Here is a 12,559-nt window from a genome sequence, read left to right on the forward strand (position 1 = left end):
TTCTGGAGAACCTGTTAGGCACAAGTACTTTACGTGCCCAAGTTTTCATAGCATTCACAACAATTCTTTTGAACTTTTCAGGTGAGAAAACTGAGGATCACAGAAGTGAGGAAATTTTCCAAGGTCACAAAGCCAGTAAATGGTAGAGATGGAATTTGCACTTAAGTCTTTGTAATTTCAAACACTGTGTTTTTTGTACTATGCCATGCGATTCTTCTAAGTAGGCAATCAGTAATGAAGAAATTTAAATTGTGCTTAGTAGGTGAAAGGCAAGTTGGTATTCCACCAGTAGCCAACATCATAATTTTAAAAGGAAGAACTTTGTTATTTTGAATGTAAGAACATTTTTATGGATAAGGCAGGAAAAATTATAATAAAACATGAAATGTGTCTTTCACTTGCCCTGGATGAATGAGTCATTTAAATAAATGTTGCTTATGCTTTTTTATTTTTTTTAATTTTTAATTTTAATTTTAGCATTATTTTTTATTTCAGAATATTACAGGGGTACAAATGTTTGGGTTACATGTAGTGCCTTTGCCCCACCTGAGTCCGAGCTATAAGCATGTCCATCCCCCAGATGGTGCATGCTGCATTAGGTGTGAATGGACCCATCCCCATCTCCCCCCTCCCATCTGCCCGACACCTGATGAGTGTTAAAAGTTTTTCATCTCTATCATTTCTGCACAGAAACCTTTCCACCCAGTCTAGAACATTCAATACAAAGATTCTGGAAATATCAACATCATAATGTTCTCCTTTTCCTTGATTATGATAGATTTCCCAGCTGGTGATAAATATGTTTTCAAATAGTCGCTTGAAGGAATCAATGGTCATTTAAAAAATTACATACATTTTTTTCCCAGGTACAGCTAATGTGTGTAACCTTGGTATGAATTCGAAGGCCTATATGTAATTGAGACATACTCTTATCTACTTCTGGCATTGTCAATTCTCATTTTAATAATTCTTTATCTTTAATTTGAAACAAACATATTCCAAGTCTTTTGGAAATTGTACTGACACAAAAGCATCTTTTGCTATTTTCCCATGGTGATTTGCAAAATATAGTAAGCTATGAGGAAAAAACAATCCATAGTCCAAATTTTGGAAATTCAGCATACTTCATCACCTGCTTGTATATGTTTACCAAGTACATGCAGATTAAAGTGTCTCAGATGTCCTTTAATGAGAAACTCAAAATTTACTTGATCATGGAATGCCCTCCTTTCTTTTTCCATAATATTCTGTGGAATAGACTTTGGCAAATGCTGGCCTGTGAAAGTGCCTGCCCAACGGTAAGGGTTCGAGCATTAGTGCAATGACATGGTTCTCTAAACCCTGTTTAGACCTGTTGGTAATACAAATCAGAAATATTTTTCTGGAAAATCTGTGAAACTAGCCCTTTTTAAAATATGGGGCTATATGAATATATGGACATAAAAAATTTGCAGTTTAATTTTAAAACGTATATAATTTTAAATTAAACTGATAAATTTCTTCCCTACTTTTGAGCTTCATAGTTTATTGAGTCCTGTGTAATGGAAATTTAAATGAACAATGTTAATCAAATGGAGCCCAGCTGTATCTAACCTGATGGGTGGGCCTAAATGGAAGCAAATAACAGTTCTTCCATTATGGATATTCAGCTCCTATAATCACATAAAGGATAAGCTCTGCATCATTTGATGCTAGAGTGGCCACAAACTTGTTCCTTGTTCTGTGGGCCTCAGACAATGTAAGAACTTAGTAAATCTGTTGCAGCTTTTTTTAAAAGGCAGAATGTGAACATGAGTGATATATAATGTCTAAGTAATCAGTTATTTAGTCAGTTATTTTAGATTGCTGGTCCAAATCTAAGAATCTTGATGATTATCTGACCAGAGGTATGATCAAAATATTCAAATATTGGAATCCGATTCTGGGACTTCCAAGGATTGGACCAGAGTACCCCATTTTGTAAAAAGCACCTTAGGTAATTCTGATGCATACTTGGTTCAGCTAAAAAACCTCTTGTCTAGTTCAAAGACACTTCAAGTCCTAGCTATTCAGGAGGCTGAGACAGGAGGATCTTATTTACTTGCTGATACAAGTAAAAGTGGATGAAAAGGTATGAGTTAGCATGCAAATATGACAATTTTGTATGATATATACTCCATTTTTTTCCCAGGATTATCACAGGACCTAGTATATGGATTAAGGACCTAGTAGTTTCTCAATAAAACATGGTAGAAGAATAAATTAATAAACTACTGGTGGCAACTGGCAGTGTTTTTTACCCTCTCAGAACAGGAAGGAGAGGATCATGATAAAGTGTCTATCAAGAATAACTTTAGATTCTTAATTGGCTTATGATTGCCTTAAGTGGGGATTTAGGATTCTGATAATGATTAATGTAGGATAATGCACTAATTCACATGGGTGGTTATTTCTTGTACACAATGTCATTATTACATTTTTATCAAGCATTTTATTAGTTAAGAATTTTTACATAAATTCCTCTTAAATCAGTGACAATGATCATGCATATCCAAGAGAACAATGTTCCTTACTCCCAAATCAAATTGTGACATAATACCGTCAGTTCTGATTCTAAATAATGGTGCCTGTCTTGCTATCCTTTGCAGCCAGCTATTGCAAGCCCTGATATCATGTTTATTAAAATTCATATTCCATGGGACACACTGTGCAAGTATGCAGAGAGGCTGAATATCAGGATGCCCTTCAGGTACTTTCAAATTTCATTTCATTCTATCTCAATGTGTATTAAAATGAATCTGTCTTTTGCAACACCTTAGAGTAATAAATGTAACCCCTTCTCCAGGGAAAATGAAATGCTTTTTCTTCCAAAATTTCAGTTGTCCTGGACAGTTTTTTTTCCTTTTATTTTTTCACCTAATTTGGTAAATTTTCTGATTTCCTAGACATTTTATATCATTTTAAGATGACTTGCCTAGAGGGAACATGAAACAGTTATTTTCAATTTTAACTTATAACAATTCCCAAGATCAATCTCACTTCTTATTTCATATGGGTGGGTGGAACTCTTTTTATTTTTGTAGAAGGCAAGAATTATAAGTGTATATATCCTTATATAAGTTAAATGTCCTTCTCTGTTATAGTGGTTAGCAAGAATTGTTTCTCAGGTCAGTTCAACCAGGATGGTTTCTTAACTCTGTCTTCAATACCAGTAAATAAATGGTAACGAGAGGACTGGTTCTTTCAAAGAGTTTCAGGCCTTCCTTTAGACAAGCAATGATTGAATAGACATAAGTTTCCCTATATTGAACATCTTGGGTTATATGCAGAATGTTACCACTCTTCTCCATGGATTCTCAAAGTAAAATTCAACAGTGTTCCTACTGTATGCCAAGTATTAACTCCTACTGGAGACATGAACATTTACATTGATATGGAGCTCTATATGCATTATTAGCTGCTAAGAAGTTTTAGAAGGTTCAGAGTAAACAGGATGCCAAGTAAAAGAGCCTTTAGGTAATGAATATAAGTGAACTCTGAAAGTGCAATTCAAAAATATGGAGAACTTTCTCATACATGGTAGTGTGAAAGCATCCAACTCTGGTAAGAGTTCTGACATCCTCAAGTTTTATGACAAGCCTCTATGATATTCAAGATAAAATACCATAAAGGTATTGATCTCATCTTTGTCATTTGAAACACCTCAGGCTTGAAAGATGCAACCACAGACATCGCCCATAAATCAGAAATTGATTAAGTGTTGGCAACTACTGAGGAATCTTTCTGGCAATATTAGAATTAAATACCTGAATTAGTTCACCTTCATGCTTCTAAAGATTTAAGAGTTCTCTAAAAAGATGATATTTAGGAGATATGCAAATAACACCTCAAAAATCTTGGCAAAAAACAATAAAATAAAAAACAAAAGATTAACAAAGGCAAAGTCTTTTTAATTCTTCAGCACTTTATACAAATGATTGGTAAGATTCCTAAAAAAAACTCCCTGAGGTTTGTAAATTTTTATAAAACTTGGTTCCTGAAAGAAGCCAATAAGGGCCTGTGAGATATTATTTGTGTTATGATTAGATAAAGTTTATAGAGCACTGCTTTCAATTCAGGTGATTATTCCAAGCTAATCTTGAGACTAAACTGAGGTAAGTTTGCATTTGTGCTAAACTACATATCTTAAGTTCTGGAAATTTTTATCTTCATACTATAGAATCTTCTAAAAAATCTTTTGAAATACTTGACCAGGACTTATTACTGATTATCATAATATATGTATAATGATATACTGATAGTGGGAGAATTCTTGCTCTTTTCCCTGATTTCTTCTTGTTTAGACTGTACATATTCATCCAGAATAAAAATGAGATCAATTTTAACCTATCAAAGAATTTTACAAGCAATAATCTTAAAACTTAGCATAGATATGATAAATAATCACTTTTGTTTATTTATAGTAGGAGTCAAACTTTATAAAAATATTCTGAAAGAAATTTAAAACATTTTTGTGAGTCTTACTTTTCATAGCCTCCACTTTCTATCTTACAAAAATAATTGCAAAAACAGAAAAATATTAACTGAAGTATAATTTATAATTGTGAAAAATTGAAATACCTTCTATGTTCAACATTAGAGGACTTGAGTAAATTAGAATATACCTTTGCAATGCAATATAATTCATTTATAAAATAAATGGGTACAAAGATTTATTAATGATTCTGGGGAAATAGTAAATAAAAACTTAAATAAAAATGTATAAGATATGTAATTATTTATGAAATATGATTTCAACAATGTAAAGTGCATAGCAATGCAATTGGAAGGAAATATAAGAATAGATTAAAAATGATTGCTTCTGATGGGCGGGATTGTGGTTCTCTGTTATTTTGTCTATATCCTCACAAAATGATCTATTTCCCACAAATTCTACTATGACTACATTATGTAAACACAATACACTATGCAAAATACGTGCCACACCGAAGATAATTACCTGCTTCCTCATATGAGGACAAAATTGCTGAAAGCTTCCAAATTTTGCCATCATCCTGATCCTGTGATTTCATCATTGTTTCTAAGAAAAGTCATAACCGAATTTATGTAAAAACTAATTTCCTTTAGATCAAAGAGGAGAAAGCCCTTGGGGACTACATCACAATCATGCCATTTCAGTAGGTTTCAGTATTAAGGTTCAGTTCAGATTGATTGAACATGGTGTTAAAACGTTCAAAACGGGAGCATGTCTCCACCTTCCTCCTCTGGACTTGACACAAAACAGATGCTTACCAGGAGTCCAGAAGATTGATTCCATTTTTGCTATCCATCGCTAGCATCATTTTATTTAGATCTTGACACAGGTACCTATTATTACGATGCAATTATATTTTCATTCAATGGAAGGGTGAATTATGAATACAGCCTTGGTGGTCTTAGTCAGTTTGAGCTACCATAACAAATCACCATAGTCTGGGTGTTTTAAGCAACAAACATTTATTTTTCACAGCTCTGGAGACTGGAAGTCTTAGGTGAGGGTATTGGCACGGTGAGGGCCCTCTTTTGGGATGTGTATTCACAGGAGGAAGTAGGAAGAGCTAGCTCTCTGGCATCATCTTATAAGGGCACTAATCCCATTAATGAGGACTCAATCCTCATGTCCTAAGTATTTCCTAAAGGCCTCAACTCCAAATGCCATTAAATATTAGGGTTTCCACACATGAATTTGTGGGGGACACAACCATTTAGTCCATTATAATTTGTAATATATATTTGCTTTACCCCTAATATTTGATTTTCATAATTTCAAAGATAGTTTTTCTTTCTTATCACTATTTTAAATTATGTTCATTCTGCTGTAGTCTATGAGGGAAAGTCTTATGAAGACAATGGCAATACAATCAATGGTATCATACTTTTCATATAGCTCTTTCCACTATCCCAGTTGGATTTTGCTAATTTTTAAAAGTGGAAAGTCTGTAAAGCACATCAGCCTCCTTTCCCTCATTTCCCTTATCCTACACTTTCAAATACATTTCAAGGAACTCTTAATGATGGAATAATTAGTATTCTCATAATTTTGATTAAAAATCTGTCTCATATTTAATTTCTTTGTTTCACTTCTCTAAAAGTGCATTAAAAAACAATTCCCTTGCCAGACTGTGAGTGATCTTCCTTTGTGTGAAGTGGAGCTTAGGTTTCCAGGCTGTGTGCATGGTGTCCTTACATCCCAGGGAAGATTTTGAAAGTGACACTCTCTTGAGTCAGACTATTTTGGTTTTTTAAATTATATCCAATTTTTTTTTCATTTCCTGATATTACTGCCTTTGAAAGAAGAATTCTAATACATCCAAGGGGAGAAAGAAAAGAAAGCAAACCATGAAACATATGCAGTTACTATCTCTTTTTATTGATATTTTGCCTAAAATTTCTTCTTTGTAATATATTTTCAAAAATGTTTATAATTGATGCATTATGATTGATGAAACTTTTATAAAATACCATTGAAATTTTCATAATTTAATAATAAAAATATTAGAAAGTATGCATCATTTTCCTAAGTGTGTCAAAGTAATACTAATTCCACAAGGCATTAAGAGGGGAATATCTTATGACCAAATATGTTTCTGAAATTCTGAGTTAATAAATAAATATTTCTACTTCAAGAATTTTAAGAGAAGTGCTTCTCAGTATTAGAGTGCATTAAAATAACCTGGGAAACAGCAAAAATGACGGTTTCTGGAAACTACACCCAGAGGTTCTGGCATATTAGGTCAGGAAGAAAACAATTGAGTATATACATTTTTATTTTATTTTATTTTTAAATATACATTTTTATTTCATTTTTAACAAGCATCCCAAATGTTTCAGGTGTAAATAGTGAGTAAATATAGTCTTGGAAATTTTAATATTTTAATATTCCTTATAATTTTTATAAATTTTAAGAGACAGTTATACAATGTGTAGCCTTTCTCTAATTTCATCTGACGCTGGTGCTCTTGGGAAAATAGTTTGAGAAATGCTAAAACACAGAGTTTTTTTGGAACATCTTTCCAGATCAATTTAAATAATAGACATAGCATTAACTAACTCCCTAGTAACTAACTTTTCATTTATTTATAAGGTACACCTGAAATTTGGGGTAGCAGCCAACTCATAATAAAAGAAAGCTATTCAAGCATAAACTAAGCAGCAAAGTGTTTTCATAATGGCCAGTCCAGCTCCAGTTGTCAACTGCTATCTTATTGAAGAATATATGTATTGCTTTAAAATTAAATTATACAGGAATAGTAAATAGGAAAAATACGCACTTCTTTTTAGAACAAGATTTTAAAAAATGCATAAAAATTTTACCCATGCTGAGTTATCCCATGTGTTTATTTATTCTTGAAACCTACCTATTAACATTCCCCAAAGAAAAGCTGCAAATTTACTCAGAAAGTTTTATTATTTATAACCTTTCTGGCAAAAATTTTCTTCTTCTATAGTGCATGAAAATGAGTTTTGAGCATTTTGTCTAAATTTTCTGCATGAATATATATGTAAAATTTTAATGTGCCTAAATTTTCTAGCCACTTCTTTCTTGACTTTTCTTCCAATGTAAATATGGCATACACGTTGGACTTATTTCAAACTAACCCAGAAAATATCAGATGGTTACAACAGAACACATTTCCTAGTTTTTATCATATCAGGAAGGACTTAGCCTCTGTCTTCTGCATTTCAGAAATATCACATCCCACTTTTATCATTTTTCTTTTGATTCAAAGGTGACTTCTATTCCTTCTTACCTCTCTCTTACATGAAAAGGCTTCGCCACATTTTATGATAATTCATTCATCCTGCGGCTTCTCAGGTGGAGTTTCTCTTACTTAAGTCCTCTTAATTAAGGGCTACCTATTGTTTATCTTGAGAACATGTATGCAGTAGGGTCAGCCTCACATTGTTCCTCAAGCTTATCCTCCCACAAATATATTAAACATAGCAAATTTGGGGCTATATTTTTAAAACATTAATAACACATTTTTATCACAATTGAGATTAAACCTAGATCACTTTTTATGTAAAAGACATCCTACATAAAATAAAATAATAAAATGAATAAAATAAAAACCTAGAGGGAGCCCAGTGTATAAAATAGGACCAAGAGGCCCAGAGTCTCACCCATTTGACCGCCCTCCTCATTGGGCCTTGCAGGCATCTCCACACTTGGCTGTGTGAGTGCTGGCTGGAAACAGTGATTAAGATAATTATTTACTTATAATTTTGAGTGGCTGTTGTAATAGGTAGGTGGGTAGATAAATGCAGCCTTGATGCAAGGTATAAAATAGCAAGATCATTCAAATGAAAAATTATGGGAAAAATAAAGCAAGCAATGTACATGAACACCACACAGTTAGGATAGAGGATTATACGTAGATAAGGACTTGGTCCTGCACGTTCATTTGTGCAGAACTAAGGAGAATTGTAGGTGGTTGTTGACTTACTGGATTAAAGGTACACTATACATTGTTGGGAAAATATAAATTAAAACAAAATCTCCCCCCAACCCAGCCACAGAGATTGAAGAGTAAGAGAACCATTTCATTATCAAATAAGCATTAAACCAGAATGTGGTGCACATCACAGTTAATTCACTAAGAGATTGTAAAGACAGAAAGGAATTTCACTTTTTGTATAGCCAAGCTGATACAGTTTATTGCATTTGTGTACACGTTTGCAAGATAAACAATAACTAGTCCTTAAGTAAGAGAATTTGACAAGACCCTTTATCACACGTAGTTCAGCCTAGATTCCCCTGGTAATTGGGGTGTTAATTTGCTTTATACAATTATAAAACTTGTCATATCTTTATGATAGGAGGTAAGTTTGCAACTTGGAACAACCCATCTGTGAAAGTTAGGTCCTACCCTCCCATATAAACTGGGAGGTGTTGTACTATCTCCCTTGATGTTTACATTTCAAAGAGAGGGCTCCAAAGTCCTGACAAAAGACCCATCTTATTTGCTAAAAAATTAATATACATTTCAAAGATGGGAGAAAGTACTTGTAATTACAAGTTTCTTAAGTAAATGCTCTTAAGAAGAGGAAGGGAGAAGTTCCTTGCCTTTTTAACAGGAAGAATTAAGTATTTTATTTTTAATTTGTATTCACTGTTACAGTATAAGTGTAAAAAAAGCATTCATCCTGTATGACTTTCTTTTTCCATTTGTTCTTTATATCTCCCAAAGTATTTTCACAATTAAAATTTTTTAAAATTGTTTAAGATAAATATTTTGGATTACCAGCAATAAAGATAGAAAATAGTATTTAATCCAAATCTCAGCCCCTCTTTGTATGCTTTCATAATATTCCTTACCGTATCCACACCTGATATTTACAGTTGTAAACTTTATCTCCTCTTAATCATGTTCTTGGATTTTTTTTATGCTGAAAATTATTTTAAACCAATTTCTACATTTGTGGTTATATTTTAATGCTACTGTATTTTGTAAATGTTTATTAAATGTAAAGTGCTCTCTAGCATTGAAAGGGATTACTGCAACTGTGAATTAAGCAAAGTCTCATTCATTTATTCCATCAGCCATCCGAGTGCTCACCATCAAGCAATTTGTCAAGTATGCACAGGCATACAAAGTCAAATGAAATAAAACTACTGTTTTCAAGAAATTGATTCTCTTGTAGAAGAAAGTCAGTGAACAATTATGCAACATTGGAATAAATGGTGCAAAGCAGTCTACGCAGAGGGGGTTCAGAAAAAAGAGTCCAGGGGCTTGAATAATGTATGTAGACAATGGATGTACACAATCTTTTGTGTATGTCTGAAAAAATGAAGGGGAAAGACATTTAAAGTGTAAGTTTAGGATAGATATAGCAAGCCTCAAAAGTCCATATTTGAGTTTAATGTTGGAATAAAGTAGGACAACTTTAAAATTATTTTCTGGCAGTATGACCAGAGATTGCAATGAAATATGGTACCTCAAAAAGTTTTCAAGTTTTCTAAGCAGTTAATAACATAGGGCTAACTATCAATTGCCTTGACTCTTAGCCCTGTTTTCTAGATACCACTCCATGGAGGAGTATAATGATCCTCTGAAATAGGTTTTGGTGGTGGAGATAAAACGGCATTTTACAAGACTCAGAATATCAAATTTCTGAACTCCAGTATGAGGATGTAGCGAAAATAGTCTAGGTGATAGATTAACTTCTGTCACCAGAATTTTTAGGTTCTCTAAAATTGTACATGCTTACTTAAGCATACCCTACTTAAAACATTTTTTATCTCCTCCATTGCTTTTGATCCAAAAACTTTAGCATTAGTTGTTAAGGCCCCTCATCATCTGTGCCTTGTTTACCATCCTCCACGTCTTCTATCACTATACTCGACTTTCAATATATAGCCTAGCTATTACCAAATTTATTTCAGTTCTCTGAATCTTATAATGCTTAGGCTTGCCCCCATAACCATCTGATATGCTACTCCTGTCTAGGCTACCACATGTATCCACTTTGTTCAGAGGACTACTTCTACTTGTGTTTGAGATTCAATACAGGTGACACATACTTTGGGAAGGCTTCCCTGTCTCCTTTCTCCTCCACCTGTAAAACAAACAAACAAACAAACAAAAACTAATTAGGATCCCTTTCCTAGGTATTTCCTTAGCAGTGTCTGTTTTTCTACATTATTATTCTTTTTTTTGATTGATTATTATTTTTTTATTTTTTTTATTTTTTTTATTTCAGCATATTATAGGGGTACAAAAGTTTAGGTTATGTATATTGCCCATGTCCCCCCACCCTGCCCTGAGTTAGAGCTTCAAACGTATCCATTCCCCAGACAATGCGCATCGCACTCATTATGTGGGTATACACCCATCCCCTCCCCCCCATATCTGCCCTACACCCAATCCATGTAACAAATCACTTGTCGCCTCATCTGTCAAGGAAGCTCCTTGAGGACACAGACCTTTTTTCTCTAATTTTTAGTGGTTATACCTTACCATTACTTGGCAAATCAGAAGTATTTATCACTATGTATTTAGATGGATGTATGGATAAATGGATGGATGTGTGAATGAATGACTTATAAATTGTAAGCAAATAATCTAGTTAGTATGCATTGAGTGGCAGAAGACAGACTTTCAAAAATAAAATTAAAAATAATATATCTCAAAGTGGCCTATGGATTTAGTGAAGTGTTTTTGTTATTAGTAACTTAGATATGGAAATTAAAACTGTGTAATTTCAATGTTCTTATTATACTGGCTTATTTTAACATCTTAAGTTTCTTATGCATATGGAACTTGAGATATGGCAATGCTGAATATGATTGAATATTGTCACCCACTGGTTTCACTTCATTTTCCTATGACTTTCTTCAGTTGATTTCTACTATTTTTCAGGAAAAAATGCTATTACACTGACGGGAGGAGCAAATCAATGGGCAGGTTGGTGGGTGATGCATAATTTCTTTATCACCAGTTTTTCATTGTGTATAAAAAATAAAGAAGAAAACATTCAATTATCCATTTCTGCAGTTGTAAATTTTAGGGAAAAAAATTCTATTGATTTATTAAAAAGATTTCCAAAATGACTTATACCAAACTGAACAATGTTTAAAATCAGATCATCTCTTTGTTACTATTTACCGTTGCCATTTTTAGAATCCTCCCGTGATATAATATTATGGAAGGAGGATTTTAATTGCAAGTTAGCATAGCAAGAGATTTTAATTTTAAAAATATTTATAAAACCAGGATCACTGGGTAAATGATGAACCAGTAGAGGAATAGAACACTAGACCCAGCAAAGACCTGTATCATTCAATCAATCCAATTCTCTTATTTGACAGAAGTGGTAAAGACTTAGTATCCAGAGTCATGAAGTGTTTTAGCAAGGCCATACAGCATCTTTTGAATTGCAAACCTACTCTTACTCTACCACCGGAAGCTAATGTTCTTATTTTAGTATTGAAAATGAACGTCTTTTTAAGAGCTTCATCTCAAAACATGAGTAGCTATGGAAAAGGAATTAGTCAAACTATAACTCTGAGACAGAAGGTATTCTTCCACCTGAATCGCCTTGGCACTGTTTAAGTGGAGGAAGTGAGCTTCCATTTAATGAACGCCCAAACAAAAATCTTCTTACACTTGGCTGTTTTCCTGCTCATTGCAAAAGAATCAATTAAAAAAGACAAAACATGTGAACATGGTAGCATATGCTCCATTGAATAATGTTGCAGGATGTTACAAGTCAGAATAACACAAAAGCTAGAAAAACCATATAATGTGAATAACCAGACCATTTTAGGACAGGATTCAATAAATAGAGTTTCTTTGCCAAAGAAAATTGAATGTAATTAAAACTTTATAAATCAGAACAGGAGAATGTTGGTCTTTTTAAAATATTAAATTTAGGCATGGTAGTATGGGCTGATGAGAAAAGTAAGTTATGGAGGAAAAAATCTTGAAATTAGAATGAATATTAAAGAATTAGTATTAAATGGCTTTTTAAAAATTAATTAATGATGCTTCTCAGCCAAGCCATGTCTTTCTGTCGGTTATCATTTAGAACAAACCCT

At 33.1% G+C, this 12,559-nt stretch overlaps 1 protein-coding gene across 1 annotated transcript in view; it reads left to right on the forward strand.

Annotated features, from left to right (window-relative positions):
• Positions 1-12,559, forward strand: part of ANO3 (anoctamin 3) — a 407,322-nt gene that overhangs the window by 290,754 nt on the left and 104,009 nt on the right. Inside the window, exons 8-9 of the mRNA XM_045557695.1 lie at positions 2,628-2,728; positions 11,382-11,426. Of these exons, the coding sequence (XP_045413651.1) occupies positions 2,628-2,728; positions 11,382-11,426 (146 nt within the window). The remainder of the gene's footprint in view (positions 1-2,627; positions 2,729-11,381; positions 11,427-12,559) is intronic.

The sequence above is a fragment of the Lemur catta genome, chromosome 7, assembly GCF_020740605.2.
Source record: "Lemur catta isolate mLemCat1 chromosome 7, mLemCat1.pri, whole genome shotgun sequence".
NCBI classification, from domain to species: Eukaryota; Metazoa; Chordata; class Mammalia; order Primates; family Lemuridae; genus Lemur; species Lemur catta.